At 34.1% G+C, this 23,253-nt stretch overlaps 1 protein-coding gene across 1 annotated transcript in view; it reads right to left on the bottom strand.

Annotated features, from left to right (window-relative positions):
- SPATA16 (spermatogenesis associated 16) overlaps positions 1–23,253 on the bottom strand; it is a 209,288-nt gene that overhangs the window by 154,260 nt on the left and 31,775 nt on the right. Inside the window, exon 3 of the mRNA XM_019734941.2 lies at positions 7–152. Coding sequence (XP_019590500.2) covers positions 7–152 — 146 coding nt within the window. The remainder of the gene's footprint in view (positions 1–6; positions 153–23,253) is intronic.

Here is a 23,253-nt window from a genome sequence, read left to right on the forward strand (position 1 = left end):
TTTTACCTGTGAGCATGATTCAAGGCAAGGTCAGGTTTCCTCATCCGTAGATAGCATGTAACAAGCTTTGTCTCAATAAAACTTGCCACGCTTGCTATATCTTCAGCAGATGCTTCAAATGGCTTTCCCAGAGCTGCTCCTTTGCTGCAAAGCTTAAAAAAAAATACAACACTTTAAATGTCCTAATAATCTTGGGATATAATTGATCTTTTAAATAAGCAAAACATATATATATACACATACTTTTTCTAAACTACAAGTTAAATATTAATATTTTGATTGTAAATTAAATAAATTGTTCCTGCTCACTATTATGTGACTATAATATAAAATAAGTAACACATTTTACTGTAAAATGCTTCCTGTAAAATATTTTAAAAGTATGATATATCTTAAAGGAGTACCATTTGCTAAGAATGTCTGTTTTAAAAATAAAGCACATAATAAGCAAAGATATTAACAGAAAACCAGGTATAAATCATATTAAATACCAGTGCTTTTATGAAAACCCAGCTGAGCAATGATCTAGCGCACTATCAAGTTTGATTTAATATAATAAGGGGTATCGGAAGTAAACTCCTAGGAGCCATTAACATCATCAGTGATTAATTTGAGTCTGAATCATATTCTCTAGGATGTTATTGAAGGAAAAGAAGTAAAAATTTATTAGAATTTATTGGCAGAGGCCACAGTAGCTGAAAAACATGGCAAGAATGTGGAATTCTTAGTAAAAAATTCCAGGAATTTAATGGTTTCTGGGTACTATGGATAAAACTGTAGAAGAAGGAAATAATTATTTTGGATAACCTCAAACATTAAGAAGTGTCCACAATATGACAAGGGTAGATCAGCACATTTTTTTGCCCCCTCAGTCTTTCCTCCTGTTCCTTGGAATCAAGGCTGATGGGTAATAAGAAACTCTATCTTTTCTTTAGTGATCTTATTCAGGATATCTGCATCTTTGCCCTTGTCTGTTTTTATTTGTGTACATACTGGGGGAAATTTTCTCACCGGAGATGGTAATATTTAGAGTTAATACCTATTTACATATACACATTACTCCTCCCAACAACAGCAGAATACATATTTTTCTCAAGCACCCATGAAACGGTTATTGATATAAACCATATTCTGGACCATAAAATAAACCTCAAAAAATTGAAAAAGAAAAAGAAAACATTGAGTATATCCTTTTACTGTAATGGAATCAAAACTCAACAGTAAAAACCTTCAAAACAATCTATATATATATATATATATACACATATATGTATATACATATATCTATACATATATACACATATATATACATATATATATCAATTACATCCTTTTGTTGATTGTGTTGTTCATATCTTCTATATATTTGCTTAGTTTCTTTCCAGTATTTCTATCATTTTATGAGAAGGGGATATTGAAATACCCAACTATAATTATAACATGAGCATATTCAATATATTTTAGATTTTTAATTGAAAACATATAAAAAGAAGCAGAGCATATACAATATACAATTTATTATGATACAAAAACATGAAAAATATAGAAAAATATGCCCAAATTAATGGCAATTATACATGGTAATAGAGTTATGGATAACTTAGTCTCTATCTTTATTATTTTTTTGTAATTTCCAATAACAGTATAAAAATCTCTGATTGGATGGATGATATATATCTTTATTTGTCAAGATTTGATAACTCAAATAATGCCACATTTTCCAAGATTTATTGTTTTGTCTTAGATCTTAAGGGATCACTCAAAATTATGTACAAGAAATATACTAGGTGAACTATATAAGGAGAACCTATTAGTAATATCACTCTTGCTAATGATAATCCTAATTAAAGAAAAATGTGTGGTTGCATTTTTAATAATGAGGCCCACAACATAAATTAATATTGGTTATTTCTACTTTTAATGGGTTATATGTTGTTTTTATTTGTGCTTTTAAACAAACTTGAAATTCCTATGTGCACAATTTCTAAGAATAGGTTTGATATTTACTTCTTTAAAAACTTTGAGATACCTTAGAAAAAGTATTTTTAAAAGCATTATCATCTTGTTTTCAGAAAATTATCAAATATATTTGTAAAATAAGTATTTTCTTATTAAAATTTGAGCTTGTGATTTTAATTTACTATTTCAATCTCATTTAATACCTAGCTTCTCATCAAAACAACTATACCCATAAGGGTTTTCAGCGTATTTTCCCTTAAGTATTATGCTTTTAATTTGTGCATGCTTCATTAAAAAATACAAATATTTTAGACTTCACTTTGAAATAAAAAATTAACACCTAATATACTTTTTCCTAATTCAAAATCTTCTCACTGATATACTCTATCAGGTAGCTTAAAAGTTTCTATTCCCTTACCTCCATGACTTATTCCATCAATGACTTAGTGTATAGTTTTAAACAAATATAACTTGTACGAAGTCACTCTTTCTACATTCAAACAAATTCATGCCATATTAAAAAGTCCTTCACCTTCTGGAGCATTAACTGTTCTGTCTTCACAAATGTTTGTGTAGAAGTTTAAAAATTCAGTAAAGTATCTGGAATGTTTATTATAATCTTGACATCAGTATTTTGTGTACATTTACCTATAATTCTACCTTTATATTCAATATATTTCATAAATATTAGTTTTGTTGCAAAGATTATTTCAAAGATGTACAGGAACAAGTAAAGCAATCTTTGATAAAAGTAAGAGATTTCTCTAACTACAATACTTGACTGATAAACCAAGATTACCACAAATATACATAGAACCTATCCCATAAGCTGCCTGTTTTGCATTTTAATATGAATTTAAAAAATTATCTTTGTCTTTCACTGCTCTCTTATAGTTTGGTTTGATGAAGTATTCTTTTTAGTGCTAAGATTTATTATTTTTATTTCTTTTCTGGCCTTGCATCTCATAGAAGTAGGGAATATTGCAGACGTTAGAAGAGCAGGCATTTATTCTTCACTTTATCTTCATGTTGCGATTTTAATTTACTATTTTAATTTACTACTCCTCCCAACAACAGCAGAATACATATTTTTCTCAAGCACCCATGAAAAGGTTATTGATAGAAACCATATTCTGGACCATAAAATAAACCTCAAAAAATTGAAAAAAAAAAAGAAAACATTGAGTATATCCTTTTACTGTAATGGAATCAAGACTCAACAGTAAAAAACCTCCAAAACAATCTATTTTGAAAATGAGTAAAAGACATGAATAGACATTTCACTGAAGAGGACATGCAGATGGCAAATAAGCACATAAAAAGATGTTCGACGTGATTATTGTTTGACATCATTAGTCATTACAGAAATGCAAATTAAAAATACAGTGAGATATCACTATCAGAATGACTAAAATGAAATATAGTGAAACACCAAAAACCGAGAATCATAAGGAATCGGATCAATCACACATTGCTGCTAGAAATGTGAAATGGTACAGCCACTGGAGAAAACAGTTTCTTAAAATACCAAATACACAACTACCACAAAACTCAACAGTTGCACTCCTGGGCACTTATTCCAGAGACGTGAAGACATGGTTACACACAAATCCACACGTGAATGTTTATAGCAACTAAATTCGTAATAGCCCCAAACTGGAAGCAATCTAAATGTCCTTCAATGGGTGAATATTTAAACTGTAGTAAATCCATATTACTCAGCAATAAGAAGAAACAAATGAGTGATACATGCAACAACTTAAATGAATCTTTAGGGAATTATGTGCCGTGAAAAAAAACCAATCCAAAAAGATTACATACTTTATGATTACATGACAGAATTACAGGCATAAAGAAGCAATCAGTGATTGTGAGATGGGTGTTGTGGTTATAAAAGGACAAGAGGAAGGAATCCTTGTAATGATAGAACTGTACTGTATCTTGACTTTGGTGGGTGGATACATCAATCTACACATTGTAAAACTGAACAGAACTAAATACACCACAGTGCAAATAAAGCTGGAGAAATGTAAGATTGGTGGATTGTATCAATGATAATATTCTGGTGTTGCTACTGTACTATAGTTTTGCCAGATCTTACCGTGGGAAGAAATGGCATAAAGAGTATATGAAATCTCCCTGTTTATTTCTTACAACTATATATGAATCTACAATTATATCAAAGGAAAGTTTAATTAAAAAATAATCATGCTAAGATTGAGATGTATTTCATTTTATCCTCCTCCCCTTTTTAAAAAAGCACAATTATAATCATCTTTAACTGAGGTTTTAGATGAGAAGCTAAATCCTGTAGGAAGGAAAATTTTTTCTCATAGGTATTTCTTGTCAAATCATAGACTGATTTCTATAGTAAGAGCTAACAACTCATAATGAGGCTTGCTCTGAAGTTATAGTCAGAAGCCATTGTGAAAGGATGCATCAGTCCCCCCATATTCTCATTATGTGGTCTCTTGTCTGAGCACATTTGCTGTAAGATGAGGGTAGTGTTTAATGGTATTCACAGAGGAAAATTGGTAAGTCTTTTTGTAAAATGATTTCTGTATAATTGATTTTTTTCATCGTCTTTCAGTTTGCTAACATCCACTAGAAATTTTTTCGGGAGGGGATCTGGGGATGGTAACTTTTTTCTTGTGCATAGTTGAGAATATATGAGTATTTTTGTTGACCTTACACATGTAAATGAATGTGGCTGAGTATACATTTCTTGAGACATAACTATTTCTCTGTAAATACATAGTTCTACATTTACATTATTTTATTTAGCATTCAGAAAAGAAGAAACATAATACTTTTTTGATGAAATCGTACACAATTTAAAAACACTTCCAGAGCTGAAATTTCTTCCTTTTCCCCAACATGTAGTATTTTTTTCCCTATCTTCTTGAAATTCAGATTATTACCGTGAATCCTGATATGTTCTATTGGTTGGTGCAAAAGTAATCGCGATTTAAAAGGTTAAGCACAATTGCAAAAACCGCAATTACTTTTGCACCAATCTACTATATTCATCTATTTTGCATGGAGAGAGGTAAGTTGTTTGTTTTTCCTGTGTTTCCATACTCAGACATTTTTTTTAAGCTTAGAAAAGTTTTCTCCAGTTACATCTAATTATTGGTCCCATTCCAACTGCCACATTTTCTTTCTTAAGAAAGTGATTCTTAAGTTGCTATTCCATCTCTATTCTTTAGGTTTCCTGATTCTTATTTTTATTTTTTTACCTTTGCATTCTAGGAGAGTGTCTTAAGATTATCTGCTGCATTGTCAGTTTTATTTTCCCCCATTGGTTACTATATTTTTAATAAAAGCAATATCAGTGATAAGAAATGAAAACATTTAAATAGTTAAATATGTTGTTACTAGCAATGTTCTGAGTGTCCTACCATGTTTCTCCAAAAATAAGACCGGGTCTTATATTAATTTTTACTCCAAAAGATGAATTAGGGCTTATGTTCAGGGGATATCATTCTGAAAAGTCATGCTAGGGCTTATTTCCAGTTAGGTCTTATTTTGGGGGAAACACAGTACATCAGTTACCTCATTTAATAATCACAATGTGAAGCACTATTTTTATGCACATTATCTTAGTTCAGACTGCTATAACAAACTACCATAGACTGGGTGGCTTATAAAGCAAACCTTTATTTCTCACAGTTCTGGAGGCTGGGAAATCCAAGAGCAGGGTGCCAGTTTGGTCAAGTTCTGGTGAGGGCCCTCTTTCAGGTTGCAGACTACTGACCTCTCAGTGTAACCTCATATGGCAGAAAGAGAGTGAGAGTGCTCGCTGGAGGTCCTCTTCAAGAACAATAATGCCATTCACGAGGGCTTCAACCTCATGATTTAATAACTTCTCAAACGCCCACCTCCAAACATCACTGCATTGGGGATTAGGCTTCAACATAAGAATTTTGGGGGGACACAAGCATTCAGTCCATAACACTCATTTTACAGAGGAAACAAGCTCAGAGAGTTTAAGCAATCTGTTCAAGTCACCGAATAGGTATTTGGGATTTATACCTAGATGTCTGCTTTAGAGTCTGTCTTTAGTCACTACATCAGTGCTACACAGTGTCATTCCCTGAACTACTGATCCATGATGAGATAAGTACGGAAAAAGAGAGTAAACATTTAGAAACTTTTAAGAAATTCTACAGAGAAATGTGATGTCTGTTGACTCTCAAGGTAAAAAATTAGGTTTTATATATCTATATCTATCTATCTATATCTATCTATATCTATCTATCTATCTATCTATCTATCTATCTATCTATCTATCTATCTATCAAGATTTTATTGGGGAAGGGGAACAGGACTTTATTGGGAAACAGTGTGTACTTCTAGGACTTTTTTCCAAGACAACTTGTCCTTTCAATCTTAGTTGTGGAGGGTGCAGCTCAGCTCCAGGTCCAGTTGCTGTTGCTAGTTGCAGGGGGCGTTGCCCACCATCCCTTGCAGGACTTGAGGAATCGAACTGGCAAACTTGTGGTTGAGAACCCGCGCGTGCTCCAACCAACTGAGCCATCTGGGAGGCAGCTCAGCTCAAGGTGCTGTGTTCAATCTTAGTTAGGTTTTATATTTTGATGTTTTATTTTTACTTACTTTTTTCTAGTAATTTTTTTTTTTTTTTACTGTGTTTAATAAAGTATCACTCCATAACAAATTGGGACAAAAACAAACAAAACAGGTTCTTCACCATGGGTAATGAAAAGAACTCTACTGCCCTGTTAGAAATTTAGATAATTAAGAAATTATATGGAAGCAAAAATATTCACAACTTTATTATTAAAAATGACCACTGTTGATTTTGGTATGAGTCTATCTATCTATCTATCTATCTATCTATCTATCTATCTATCTATCTATCTATCTATCTATCTTCTATCTATGTCTATCTACCTGTCTATCTATCTATCTAGTTATCATCTATCTTTATCCTTCCATTTACAAAAATTATATTATTCATTATCCATACTATTATGTAAACTTATTTTTTTATTTCTTTGAATATATAATGGAGATTTCCATGTTAATAAATGTAGATATACATTTAAATAACTGCATAATTTTACTAGATCCCCATTTAATGTTATCCCTAGTGAGAATTTCTCTAGTAACATTGAAAGTTCTCAATGTCATAATGTCCATAGAACAGACTTGCAAATACATCCTTACCCACATATTTGAACATTTTCAAGTTGTTATAGCTATCTGTTATAATGAATTCTTACATATTGGAATTGCTGAGTTAGGAGAATACAATTCAAAAAAATATTTTAGAATATACATCATGAAAATGCGCTCCAGAAAAGTTTTACACTTTTACCAGTAAGTTATTTAAGTTCTTATTTCTCTATACCCTCATCCATACTAGGTCTTAGCAATGTTTTATCTAATTATTCTTTGCTAATCAGATGGGCTCAACCTTGCAGGTTTATTGGCCATATATATGTGTATAATGTTTGTTTGAGAATTTTATTCATTTCTAAACTAGGCTGTTCTCATTTTTATTTACTTATTTTCATTTAGTAAATATATAATTAGATTTTTTTGCCAAATATGCAATTTATTTTGAGTTATGTTTATCACATTTTTGTATCAGGCTTATGCTAGCTTTATTAAGCAAATTGGAAATATTTCCACCTTTTGCAATACTCTGGAACATTTTGAAATAAATAGATGAAAAATATTTGACACTGGCTCCTTTCAGCTTTTTTTTTTTTTCTTATTTGATTATTGTTCTGTTCTGGTTTTCAAAGTTTTGCATCAATTTTGTTAATTTATATTTTCCTAGAATATTATCAGTTTCACTCAGATTTTAAAATTTGTCATGACAATCGAGAATATTGTAGTTTCACATTTTAAATGCCTGTGTACTAGTGGTGTCATTCCCTTCTTCACTCTCGGTACTATGCAGTTTTTTTGTTTTGGTTTTGTTTTCCTGTTTATTTCTTAATTAGAATTACCAGCTTGATTATTTTGTTTTGTCTAAAAACAACAAATTCTTAGATTGATTTATTAATTCTGCATCATGCTTTCTAAATCACTAATTTTCTGGGTTTAATGCTGGCCTTTTCTTTTTTTTTTCCCTCCTGTAGTTCTTTTACTAATATCTTAGTTGAATTCTTAGCTCATTTATTTTAGTTTGTCTTATATATATGTATGCTTCTGTATTTTACACAGGAAAAAAATAGCTTTTAAGAAAGTATGGGTTTACTATTATTCTTTAAAACTTTACCGCCTGCTTTTCTTAGCTACTTGTAAGACCAGACTGTTTTTTTGCATATGTGTTAGTCATTTATATTTCATCATTTAAAGGTTGTGTGCTCAGATCCTTTAGCATTTGTCTTCTGTTTTTTTTACTATTTTTCCTGCTAATTTCTATCAGCTCAGTCATGGAAGATTGATGTTTTGGCATGTTCTGCATTTCTGACCCCATCCTACAGAACTGAACTCCTCAAGAGAACTGCCTTTACCTGATGTGCTAGACTTTTTCAAGATATGGATATCATGACAGCAGAAACTTAGTGTTGAGGAATCCTTCTTTGCTACAGGAGACAAATTTCTGTCTGAGAATGAAGCCAGTATAAAAGGAATGAAGCCAAATATGGAGAAGATAGAAAACTCAACACTTAATCCTGAAGTTCTCTTGAATTAAAAGATGAACGATTTTCAAATAATTTTTAAAAAAGACTTTAAAATAGGAAATATGAAAAGGGAGTATTCTTTTGGTTATTTTGAAAAAGTGAGATGAGGGAATTGGAGGAAATAAAGAAAATTATAAAGAAATTAAAAATTAAATTGCAGAAGAAATTTTAAACTGGAAGCAATAAGTAAAGAATGAATCAGTGATAAAATCAAATGAGAAATGTGGAGGACAATCCATCAAAAGTGAAAGATATTAAAACTCTATTACTAATGAATTTTTATAATTTCTAAGACTTTTTCTTTGATCTATTTACATTTAACTTCTTAGTATCTCCATGAAGTAGATAAACCAATTTGTCCAATTTGATAGGTATTAAAACCTACACTAAAAATGGTCTAATAATTTGCTAAAAATGGTCTAATAGTAGCAGAGGCTAGAACTAATGAATTTATTTTTAATAAAAAGTTCTCTTTTTTCTACATCAGACTCATTGTCCTAAATTATTCTATGCATTAAAATTTTATTTTAAATCTTAGTACATAACACCTCTGTTAGACTTTCAGTAGGCCTTCTCATTATAACTTGCAATAATTTTCTTTTGGAAAATATGACTTCTGGATTCCACTTAAGTTTAATGCTTTTTTTTGTTTTCCCCACCATGTAGGCTCTTTCAAAAGCCCATCTTTCTGTAAGAGACTGGTATATGCCAAATTTTTGCTAGAAATTGGCTTGGTGGTTTCTTCTTGGTCCTCCTTGCAGCGACCTCAGTGCTGTTAGACTTTTCTTATAGAATGTTCTTTGCCAGGAGAATTGGAAGGGAAAAATACCAACCCCAAACAAACTTCAACCTCCAGAGTTCACTGCTCTTTCTTTCACCACCTCTTCAACTTCATATCTCAAGGTGAAGTAAATCACTGCTAGTCTAGTTTATTTCCCAAATGTTAAAGGGATTAACATTTATGCATAGATATAAAAAGAGAGGTACTAATAGTAGAATTAGGGGATGAACTAGCACTGAGAGTCCTAGAAATGAGTCTGAACAAAGGGGGAGTGCTGCATTCTAGTTGCAAAAGGTCAGTGTCTCTGAATTGAGCATGCAATAGAGATAGGTAATAATCTACTTTTATCCTCTGTTCTTCCTTGGGGATTTGTTTTTTGGAAATTCCACCTGGTCTTTGGCAGATCTTTGCAGTTATCCCAGTTTTCAGAAATTTCTTCATGTCTGTTAATGCATGTAGTGGATGGCAATTAGGCACAACAGATAGCATCATGCTAAAATTTTCAATGGCATCTTTAAAATTCCTTTTTAGATACCAAACTAAATATTCAGACTGTAAGGGTCTCAAAATTAGTAGTTTTCAATTTCAATAAATATCTTTTCCTATTCCCTTATCAGAACGGAAAGAAGCTCTACACTATAGAATAACACCTATTGGTTTTAAGATTTCTATCATCTTGTTGCACGAAAGAGGAATGAATAGAGAGCTCATCACTTGTAGCTTTCCACAAGTGAGCTACAAGTGGGAGAGACAGAGTATGTGAGGCTAAGAGATACAGAGAATTATGTTCACACATCAACGGACTTAAAAGTACCATCAGGGTTTCAGAAACAATGCTTTTCAGCCAGGTAGGGCACGATGTGACCTCTGTTAAATTTATGGGAATTTGAGATATGAGGTTACTCCATGGGTGACAAGCAGTTGAATGACAGTAAAAAGTAATTAATCACTCCTACTCCTGTTTGTTAAAATAGCTGTGCTTCAGTTTTTTTTCCAGGTAGCCTTCAAATAGAGGTGTGGCCACAGTGAGTTCATTCCACTGTATTTCACCTTGATATGAAGAGCCAGTAATTTGCTTATGCTCTGAAGCATGTAGATGATACACATTAACCTTCAGTTTTTTTTCCAGGACACCCCTAAACTCCAGCTATCTGATGTGTAAAGAAGATTAGAAACATGGCAGGAGTGAGATGAATACAATAAATCTTCCTTTCTTCTTGCCCTGCATTTCAGCACATAAAGGCAGTGATTTTAAAATAAAGACAAGGTTAATTGCATGCTTATTTGAAGGTAGTTATTTGTATTACAAAGTAAATATCACATACAAAGTTAGCTCTTGTACAGTAATTATAATAGCTAGCATTTATTGAGTGCAGGCTATGTGTTTGGCATTGTGCTAAGCTCTTTATATATACTCATAGTATCCCATTAGACATTGTCCTTTATAGATGGTACCTTATTAAATATTATTACTTCCAATTCTCAGATTTAGTTTAAGAGAGGGTAGTAACTTACAGGACAGGAAGTGCTAGAGCTAAGATTTGAAACCAGATCTGCTGTCTCACCCTTACCTAGATCCTGTATTCTTTAGATAGTGTGCTCTTCAGCTGGCCATTGATGTTAGTCATAGTTAGATACCAGAAGGACCAATGTGAATCCCAACAGCTATCATTAACACTGGTTTCTTATTTATGACCACTTTATTCATATTCATGTACTCAGTGATATATATATGTATATATACATATACGTATATATATAATGTTTGTATATATAAAATGTTTATATATGGAATACACACATATACAGGTATTTATATCTCACTGGGCTATCATTAAGGAACTAGTAGTTTAGGTAGAAGAGGCAGACAAAGAGACAGGTCAACATTTATTGGGCAAACAGCTAAGGCGTTTTTACATACATTAATCACTTAATTCTTACAATCATCCATTTTATACACAGAGCTGACTAGAGCAGAAGAAGCTAGAACATGTAGAAATGGAGAGACGGACTAGATGGTACATAGGGATGAGGAAAAGAACAGATGGTGGAGGTGCTATAGGGAGAAAGGGAGGATAGTTTTTGTCAAGATCACAGGGGTCCTTGTCTGGGGTCCAGTGATGAAGGCCTGGGCTGGCAGCAGTGAGCAGCTTGGTGGGCCAATGATTGTCAAGCCAGAAGTACCAGTTCCCTAGGCAAGGGAGTTTCTGAGCTACTCCTCCATCCCCTTTACTGAAGAGCAGTAAAATTAAAATTAATATTTTGAGGGAATTTGATAATAATTAGGATTTTCTGGGACTCTTGGTCATAATATATAAACTGCAGATTTTTCTTTTCCAATTTATATTCATGTTAATTGAATGTTTTTCATAGCCTCATTTTGTTTACATGGGGAGAGATGGGCTGTCCGAGACAGTATCTTTTCTTTAGAAATATTGGGATAAACATACTGAGACAAGTGAGATATCAAAAAATTACACACTTTTGACAGGACATAGTTTTCAAGAACTTAAGAATTAAGGGAATTAAAAAAACAACAACATTCCACAAATTCATTGCCCTATGATATATCACTTGATTTTATTTCCATGTTCTCTTTCAGTTTCTAGCAGTATTAATCATTTTGGAGAAACTCCTATGGAACAATACATAAGTCAGCAATTACCATGAAAACACTGCAAACGCACTGCATATACAAATATGCAATTATTTCTTATCCACTCATCTGCAGGTTGGCAAAGTTTGGCCAATCTAGGTTACATTCAGTTAGGATTCGGTTTAAGATGATAATTAACTCTAATTAATCTAGGACTTCTAACAATAGCTATCTGAGACATGTTTTTCTTATCAAAAGGATGAGACAACTGGGCAAACATATGTAAAGCCTTGCTCATTTCAGTCCCACTAACATCCCATTGGTCAAAGCAAGTCATATGGCCAAGCCCAACGTCAAAGGCTGAGACCATGTCTGGGGTGAAAATGTATAATACATTCTATGACTGGGTGGGGGTGGGGGTAAAGAATTAGGACCAACAACTTAAGTTACTACAAGCAAAGAGATAGATCTATCTCTCCAAGAATTTCTTTTCCAAATTCCTTGTGATGTACTATGTGGGTTATGACACAGGATAAAAGTTTAGATCTCTACTCTTACTGTCCTTCCTTTTCTTTTAGTACCACAGGTTTCTTTAGGACAGAAACAGTTTCAAAATTGTTATGTTCTACAGGATGTTAAGGAGTTATATAAAAAAAAAATTTCTCAGATCAAATAATCTTGTGATATGCTTGACTGTAGGGCTACTAAAACTATTTAACATACTAATGCATATTGCAAATATCTAAGAGGAAGATATGGCATACAATATTTCACAGACTTATTTGACCATAGAATCCCATTCCTGCAACAAATTCTTTTTTTAAAGAATATCTTGAGGGCCTAGAGTTTTGTGGATTTCATTTTGCAAAATGTTGTCCTAAGGTAACTTCCATCTTTCTTACTTCTTAGTTCAAATGGGGTTGACATCTGGTTAATACCCAATTTTGAGATAAATGTTTCTAAAAAGAATTTGAGGAGAGAAAGAAGCAAGCTTAGCACATCTGATTACAAGGCAATATAATTATATTATTGATATGAGCTGGTGTACTCTATTTCAATTTATATATTACCCATGCTATTTTTGAGTTGGTCAAATCCACACGTTTCACTTTCTTTTAAAATTCCCCCTATAAACATTTCAGAGACAATTAATGTGCTTATTTAAAGTATATAAGAAATTAATGTTTGCAAATGTCAAGAGATTTCTATTTCTAGTCCCAGAAAGAATGGAGTTTTGGGGTCATTTAATCCATACGGTGACATCAGGTGTAAAATTCAGGTTAATATGAGGCATGACCAACAATTATGGTTAATATTTAAATTAAAAAAATTATTATAGTAAAAGACACATTGCTATTAACCCCCCTCAAAATACTCCCCCTTGTTTGGAACACATTAATCCACTTCCTGAACACATTGCCACTTCCTGAAGCAGTTCTGGAAGTCCTTTTTTCTGACTGTCTTTAGTTGTACTGTCATGGCTGCCTCAATGTCCTGAATCATTTAGACTTTGGGGAAGAGCCAGAAGTCGCAAGGTGCCAGATCTGGTGAATAAGGTGGGTGAGGACACACTGTAATTTTTTTTGTTTTTGACAGAAATTACCGTATACCAGAAACGATGTGCGAAATGGAATGTTGTCATGATGGAGGGTGATTTACTGCACACTTTAAAACACACTTTCTCTGAACCGTAGCTCACACCCAATTGACTGCACCAAACAAGTTGAAATTTGTTACACACTGTTACTAAGGTTTGACCCGCCACTTCCTGTATTGAAGATCCCTGTCTTTCCATTGGATGGAACTCAGTAGCAGCATTCACTGTATTTTGTGATCACACCTCGTATAATTTTTTTTTAATTAGCAATACCAATGGATATTTTTCTTCTCAGAGTACATGTTTAAATTAACACCTTGTTGTTATACTATGAAGAATAACACCTTTTTAAAAAGAAACACCCATGAGGCTGGGACAGTTTTAGCTCAGTAGAAAATATTTTTTACACCTAAAATTTTTATAGAATGTTATAAATCTGTAAAAAAAAAAAAAAAGATTTTAAACAGCTGAGATTTTATAGCCGCTCAGGGAGAGTAAAAAGTTTGAAGAATATATTATATGATGTAGATGAGAGGAATATATTCATCAACATTGTGACTTTTTAAGAGTTTGCTCTTAAAAATAGATAAAGGAAAATTATTCACTAATCTTTTAGGTAAAATGTCAGTATGTTTTTGCATAATTCCTCTTATAAATATATCCTAATGTTCAAAGAAAGAATATGTGGTATAGGACGTTCTGGCAGGAGTGAACACCATGCCCTTCAACCTGGCAGGACAGTTCAAGGTCCCATTATAAACGGCAGCAAACTCTTCAGAACCCTCAAAGAGTTTCTGAAGAGCAGCTGAGTAGTTAATTCTGTATTGCTAACAATATTTGAATGGGGACTTGGAATATATATAACAATTCTGTACATTATCTTATTTTTTCTTCACTAAAGCTCAAAGAGGGAAGTCATGGAGGTGCTGACTCCCATTTTGTGGGTAATAAAACTGAAATTCAGAGAGATCTCGTGACTTGTTGAAGGTCACACAGTTCATAAAATAGCAGAGGAAACAACTAAAAATATTTCTTCAAATTTCAAATTTAGTGCTTTCCCCTTATCTTTTTACATTTCTTTCTGAAATATTTTGTTCACAATGTTGGTTTTCTGACTCTAAGTATACAGTCCATATTATAAATTAGACTTCATCTCTCTCTCATGAGTTTAGTTGAAAAACGGTAGAAGTTATTTTTTTGTTTTTTTAAGGTATTGTTTTCAAATGTAAATATTTTAGGAGAAAAGAGACATAAAAGAAATGATCAGAGGATCAGAATTCCCGAAAGGGACTTTAGAACAATATTTATGGATCTATACAGACAAAAATAAGTTTTTATAGTACATGCAAGTCATTTCTTCATACAAGGATAAAACTTTATTTAAAGCACTATCATTGAAGTTCAATGTAAAAGCAAGCATGCTGTTTTCAAGAGTTGGTGGCGAGACATCACAGAAAGGAATACTTTTGCTAGAGAACTAATCAGGATTTTAAGGGATGTGAGATCACAGGTGATAACTTACTTTGATGGCTCTTAGTCCAAATGCACAAGAAGAGAACGATTACTTTCTCTCTCACCAACTAATACGCTCATATCAGAGTCTCCTAAAGACTCTGTGAAAATGTTTTCTATTTCTGAAAGAAAGGGAAATATTCACCGAGACAAATAGAAAGTGAGTTTCTATACTGACCTTGCTTAGGAAATACAGATTTAACATGAAGACATCCCTTTCCATCTCCTGTTTGCCTAACACAGCAGCCGCTAGGAGAAAGTGTATAAAGGAAAGAAAAAAATTCTACCTCAATATTTTGACTAGTTATATGTGAAGGGAGAAAACTCATGAGGAAATGTGATAATTATAACATTTCTATAGTAAATTATACTATAATTTCTATTATAACTATTATACTATAATTTCTATACTATAAGTTCTATTAGAACTTAAATTTGTTAATATTTTTCATAGTAATAATAGCAATTATGTATTGAATATTTACATATGCCATGAATTGTGCTAAGCCCTTTACTTCTATTACCATATAAGATAGGTACTAATATCATTTTCACTTTATAGATGATAGGACTTAGGCTTTGGCAGTTTTAATAACTCCCTTAAGGTCACAAAGCTATAGCAAACAACTGCCCTTTCATTCAGATTCACATATTTCAGAGCTTAGAGGATATCTCTTAACCATTGCACTTTTAAATGGTCTGGTATTTGAATACTGGCTCCTACAGTATTGGCTCCCAGACAGGAAATGTATACATCTTTCTACAGGACTCTATCCCTTATCAGTCATGGCTGTTGGTTCACGTATTGGCCCTGGTACACAAAGGGCAAGGAGAGACCCAAGAAAGAGACAGGTCACTCTAGATAGGGAAGTGGCAGGTTTAATAAACAAGGGAACTTACATACAAGTTTTGTCTTAGGTGACCGCAAAATGAGTGAATCTCCACACCCACCTACCAGAATCTTAGAAGTTTATATATGTAGGCCTTAATGGGGTTCAGTTACATATTCAGTCCAGATAGTTTCAACAATGCATCAATTTCTGAAGGTTGCATTCTTGAAATGGCTCTAGCTGTAGGAATAGTGGGCATAATGTACATTCTATGTTCCAAGGACAGGGAAAGGGGTTAGGATTCTCTGATTATCTGGGTCCAGCTTCCAGTTCAACTGGTATTCACATCTTCTTGATGATCTCCGACACGGCAAAGTTAAAAGGGCAAATGTAATGAGAAAAAAGGAGTTGAAAGCATTTTTAGGATGGGGAATTCTCTGGATAAAAACATACCAGTTGGTTAAATATAGTTTACGGCTAAACCAGCTAAGAAACATGCTTAATTCTGATGTTAGTTGCTGCCACCTCATAGTTACTGTGAACCATACCTGCGTGATTCTGACTATATAAATCATTTCAATCATATTCAAAATAGCACAAATGCCTGATGACCAGAAAAGAGAGATGATATCAAGTATGGACTTTAACTCATCAACTTCCCAACTGTCAGATTTGCATAGTATCTTAGACTCTTTTTACTGCCAAGAAGTGATATCAGAACAAGCCAAACGAGTAAGAACTGCTTTCCCTTAGTTAGTATTGCAGATCTTCCTTCAGGCTCTTTGGGAGCCCGGATGTCATGTCACTTTCCATAAACACCCAATGAGCAGCTGCAGATTCTTTCCATTGCCCAACTTTTACAATAGTCTTTGGTGATGATGAATAGAAGGAAATGGGTCTGCAAATAAGTAGAAGAAAATCTTCCTGCCATTATTTTCTATTCGTATGGTTACACTAACTACAAGAACTTGGAAAAGTTTTCAGTACAAATCCATTTTGTCATTCTTGCCTGCCTTTGATACCTAAACACGTCTATTGTTAAAGTCACCTTCAAAATGTTTTAGTTTATTAAGGAATTTCTGTGGGTGCCTAAATTTATAAAGTTACCATCTGAAATATGATACTGTCAAAAGATTGACAGTGAGTTGATATTGATAGTTGACACAGTTCAGGTGCAATTCTCTGTATTTCTTGTGAGCTTGACAAGTCACAAATGTTTTATATGCAGTTTTCATTGTGACGTGAAATCACTTGTAGGTTCAAGGAGTACGTTGTTGAGAATATTTTGGTGAACATAAATAAGAAGACCCATGTCCACGATGAGGTCATCATTTAAAAGAAACCAAAAAGTTTCAAATTAATAAAATAAAACAATCTGCAATCTCTTTCCCCAAAACAAAACCCCATGATCATTTAAAAAAATAACATTTTTTTTCTTTTTACAGTGTTACAAAAATTGCATTTCTCATTTTTTTTATGCATTAGGGAACAAAAAGCAATGATATTGTTATGTATTTTCCACATGAGTTTACTCTATCTCCTCTTCATAAGATTTTAGTCTGCGAACTGTACCTTTTATTTAATTTTAAATAAAAATTTTTAATCATTTAGTACACAGAGTCAACTAAAATAATTGGTATACACTGATCAGCTATTTAGTACATATTGAAGCGATCACTCTCAGTCAATAGCACAAACATGTAAATTAAAACCACCCTCATTTTCTTCATTAATGTACTACCAATCAATAAAGGAGATAATTTTTCCACCCAGTGCACGAGTAGCCAGATGTTATCAATTTCCTAAGCAAAATTATTCCTGAAACTCTATTTTACTTGTTCTTGATTTTTGAAATTGTGAGATTATTTGTGAAGGTATATGTAAAGGACAATAAGCCTGTTGGGACTAGAGATATTTTAGGGTTGCCAGACTTAGAAAATAAGAATACAGGAAACCCAGCTAAAACTGAATTTTATATAAACAATAAATAATTGTTTAGTATGATTATGTCCAATGTATTACTTATACTATACCATACCACACTATATCATGCCATGCCATGCCATTCTATACCCTAAAGTATCAACCATGTTTATCATTGTTGAGTCTTGGGATTATTTGCAATTTTAATTTTCTTCATTTTGATTACCCACTCATTGTGTGGGGTTGTCTGTGACTTGATATTCTAGAACAGAAGTCTGGGAGGAGACAGAACACAAGTCTTGCATTTTGACACTGTCCTAAGTAAAAAATTTCCTAGGTCCAGACCAGGGCCATCTTTTACCAGAATCCACTGAAGTACCCTTCAGCAGGGAGGAGTCAAAGAAGAGTGGAGAAATTCCTCAGAGGACCAAGTAGTTACAGACCAGGAAAGACTGGAGAGAGTCAGAAAACAGGCAAGCAAATAGCAGAGCAAAGTGCTGTTCTTCAAGGAGAAACCAAGGATGGTCTTTTCATGTTGAAACTCCAAATACTAGATGAAGCCATCTCAGTGCCCTTCACCTGTCATTTGGTTATTCTTTCTGAGACTAGAGCTGTGGGTATAACAGGAATGGAGAAGAAAGGAGAGACTAGGGTGCTAGAAAGTGAGGTCCAGCAGAGACAGATGGGAAAGCTACTGAGGAGAATTTCGTTATTTTATGAAAGTAGAATCTTAGAGATCACTTTCATTGTCAAAATTATACTTGATAAATAATGGAAGAATCAATTTTAGGCAATTTCTGATCTGGCCAAGGCTTTGAATTTAAGTGAATAGGGCCCCACTAGACAAATTCTGAATGGAATCCCTGATTTATGAACTTATAAAATGGTACTGCAGGGAGGATCAAAAACACACATCTTAAAGTCCTGCCTTCTAGTTAATGTAGGAGAGTTCAGCATAAGTATGCTTGATGTCCAAAAAATTACCACTGGTCCTAAATTGTTGGGGAGAAAAGACTTATATCTTATACAAGCTTGGAATGAGATATTTTTTCTGAAAACATACTGTGAAAACAGGCAGCATCCCAGTTCTCAAGTGTTCTATTATAAAATTTGAGAAGGAGCCAGAGAGCAACCTCAAAACTACTTTTTCATAAAGATGTCTTGCCTTTCCATTACTCATTGTTTAATAACAGTCCTTTATCAAATGTCAAATATCAAAATCTTATCTGGGAATTTCTAGTTTAGAAATGAGAGAGCGAGAGAAAGAAAGAGAGCGAGAGAGAGAGGGAGAGAGAGAGAGAAGGAATCTGCAAACACAGTAGCTAACAGATGCCTGGCAGTGACCAGACAAACAACTTTAAAATAGACTCGTATTCTTACTCAAATTAAAAATGCCATATGACTTGTTTATATTCGATTAACTGCTTGTTCCTCATAGCCAGCCAGGCCAGAACTTCCACCACCACTCTCTTCCTTTGCCAAGTTCCTGATTATGTGTTAGGGCTGGAGGGTATAGGGATGCTATTTGCCTCCAGCTGATACAGATTAATAATCAAGACACAGGAACCATTTGGGAGAATAATGAGTTGCTTCCTGATCTAAACACCAGCTCCAGGCAATGGTTGACCAAACAAATAAAAGATCATAAAGAGGAAAATGGAGGCTTCCACTGAATCTTGAAAGAGAAAAATTTGAGATAAATAGAAGTTCATTTTAACGAGCAGGTAGTAATTTTATGGAACTCATGCCTTCAAGACAGGGTAGAGACCAGCAACCATGACAACAAACCAGAATGTGGTAAAGGACTTTTAAAAAGTGGTGAAGTAAATGAAAACATAGTTTTTCTCACTTAAAACTATGCATTAAATCACCAAAAAAGGAAAAAGAAATTAACATTTGCCAAAATGAACTGGCTGGAAATTTAAGGTCTATGTTAAATAATTGAATAATACTTTGATACTTGTTTTCTTGTCTTTGGTTAAATTTAAAGGCAACATTGCTAGTACTTATAATTTAAGTATGATATCAGTATATAGTTTCATATAAATACCACTTATTATGCTAAGTATATAGTTATTCTATAATCTTAAAAGTTAATTGAACACAACTGTTTCCTGGATTCCATCAAATGCATTTTTGGCATCTATTAAGAGGAGCATATGACTTTTTCACCTTTAGCCTACAAATGTAGTAGATTACGTAAGTAGCACATCCTATGGCTCAGCCTACTCTGCTGAACTTACTCTGCCAAATCATGATTTACTCTGAGAAGTCTTCTATACACCCTCATATAATCTTAGATCTCTCTGTTAGGTGTCCCTATAGCACCTTGCACCAGGCCTACCTGCCCCAATATTTGTAGGACCTAGGGGAAGAATACAAATGAAGGCCCACATTCCATATGTCTAAATATTTTAAAGCTATAAATCAAGCTAACAAACCATTAAATAAAATATGTTCCATCCTCCTACCTTGACAAATATATCCTCAAAACCACCTGGAAAACTAGGTTCAAATTAGAATTTTCAGAATCATCGGAGTTCTGTGCTAGAACATGACTTTGGAAAGAAGTGGCTCCAGCCCCTTTTCCTCAGTCTGTAGCCACTCCTCTTTTCTTTTCCATTTCTGCCTTTGTCCAGAATAGTGAGGAGTTTTTCCTACATGTGTGGGGACAACCCAGATCATACATTCAACCCTTGTTCACAACCTCGCCAATTTTTGAATTTGTATTTCCACAAATGGAAACATAAATACAACCTCCATCTTCAGGAGGATGGATCAAGAAAAGACTTCTCTGGCCCTAGAAGTGGGTTTGACCATTTCATCAAAGAATCCTGGCATTCCTGCTACGCACAGATGGGTGTCATGGTGGCTGGAGGTTCCAGATGGGCGTGCCCAGGATGCCCATAGTCTTTTCACGTGGTGAGAAGGGGAATAGGTGAAGGAGGGCCACAGTAGGGTTCTCAGAAACCTGGGACCAAGGTGCAAGGGCCTCTTTTTGCCTGGGTTCAATCATAACACATCACAGTTTATTTTCTTTATTCCTTGCTAGACTTTAAATCCTCTAAGGACAGGGATCTGCCTTGTTCATTCTTGCATCACCAGTTCCTAGCATAGTACCTGGCATCAGCTAGGTATTTATAAATATTTTGGGAATGAGAAAAATGCTAGTCATTTAAAAATGAAACTACATCTTTTAAAGTATACCTGTGATGTGGTCACCCCCCAGATTTCCAGCTCAAACATAGGCAGTGACCAATTGCATATAGCTTTGTAGCTCCTGCCAGGTAGTACTGGGCCAGTCACAGGCAAGGCTGAAATTCAACTGTACAGGAGCCCCTCCCAAGAGGCATCAGGAACAACACACCCAGTAGCCGGCTTCAGAGCACAGCAGAGCACTGCCTGATTAGCCCCGCAAGTGGCACACCCAAAGGGTGGTCTCAACAGGCACAAGAGCCCAGTCAGGCAAATCCCCCTCTGAAGGGTCTGCCCCCACACAGCAGCTTGTATGCTGTGGGCGTCGCCAGTCCTCACAGCCAGTCAGCCTGGGAGTCAGTCCCACCCACTGACATGCCAATAGCAATCAAATCTCAACTACAACAGGAGGATACACATAACACACACAAGAGACTCCTGGAATACACACACAGATGACCAGGGAGACTGCATCACTGGACCACACAAGACACCTACTACATAAGGCCACCTCGTGAAGAATGAGAGACATAGGAGAGCTACCTAATACATAGAAGCAAACACAGGCCACCAGAATAAGGAAACAAAGAAACATGTCCCAAATAAAAGAACAGGAGAAAACTCCAGAAAAAGAACTAAACAAAATGGAAGCAAGCAACCTACCAGAAACAGAGTTTAAAACACTGGCTATAGGAATGCTGAAGGAACTTAGTGAGAACTTCAACAAAGAGATAGTAAACATAAAGGAAGATATAGAAACCATAAAAAAGAACCAGTCAGAAATAAAGAATACAATAACTGAAATGAAGAGTACAGTAGAAAGAATCAGCAGCCGATTAGATGAAGAAGAGGATCAATTCAGGGATTTAGAAGACAAGGTAGCAGAATACACCCAATCAGAACAAAAAACAAGAAAAAGAAAAAGAAAAAAAGACAGTTTAAGGGACCGCTGGGACAACATCAAGCATAGCAACGTATTTATCATAAGAGTACCAGAAGGAGAAGAGAGGGACAAGGGATCGAGAACCTATTTGAAGAAATAATGACTTAAAACTTCCCTAATCTGGGAAGAAAATAGACATACAAGCCGAGGAATCACAGAGTCCCAAACAAGATGAACTCAAACAGACCCACGCCAAGACACATTATAATTATTAATACAATGGCAAAGTTAAAAAAAAAAAAAAAAGAATCTTAAAAGCAGCAAGAGAAAGACAACTAGTTAATTACAAGGGAGCTCACATAAGATTGTCAGCTGATTTCTCAACAGAAACTTTGCAGGCCAGAAGGGAGTGGCAGAAAATATTCAAAGTGATAAAAAGCAAGGGCCTACAACCAAGATTACTCTACCCAGCAAGGCTATCATTTAAAATTAAAGCAGAGATAAAGAGCTTTCAAGAGAAGAAAAGCTAAAGGAATTCATTACCACCAAGCCAGTATTATAATAAATATGAAAGGGACGTCTTTAAGAAGAAGAAGGGGGAAAGCAAACAAACAAAAGATAAAAAATATGAATAATAAAATGGCAATAACTATGTACCTATCAATAATCACTTTAAATGTAAATGGATTAAATGCTGCAATCAAAAGACACAGGGTAGCTGATTGGATAAGAAAACAAGACCTATACATATATTGTTTACCTCAGATTGAGAGACACTTATAGACTAAAAATAAAGGGATGGCAAAAGATATTTCATGCAAATGGAAACAAGAAAAAACCTAGGGTAGCAATATTAAATATCAGACAAAAGAGGCTTTAAAACAAAAAGTATAATAAACAACAAAGAAAGACATTACGTAATAATACAGGGATCAATGCAACAAGAGGACATAATCCCAGTAAACATCTATACACCCAACAAAGGAGCACCTAAATATATAAAACAAATATTGACAGACATAAAGGGAGAGATCAACAGTAGCACAATCATAGTAGGGGACTTTAACACCCCACTGACACCAACAGACAGTCTTCCAGGTAGAAAATAAAAAAGGAAATGGTGCCCTTAAGTGATACACCAGACCAGATGGATTTAATTGATATTTTTAGAGCATTTCACCCCAAAACAGCAGAATATACTTTCTTTCAAGTGCATAAAGAACACTTCCCAAGAGAGACCTCATGTTAGGCCACAGAACAAGTCTCAAAACATTTAAGAAGACTGAAATCACATCAAGCATCTTCTCTGACCACA

Source organism: Rhinolophus sinicus, linkage group LG01 (assembly GCF_036562045.2).
Source record: "Rhinolophus sinicus isolate RSC01 linkage group LG01, ASM3656204v1, whole genome shotgun sequence".
Lineage (NCBI taxonomy): Eukaryota > Metazoa > Chordata > Mammalia > Chiroptera > Rhinolophidae > Rhinolophus > Rhinolophus sinicus.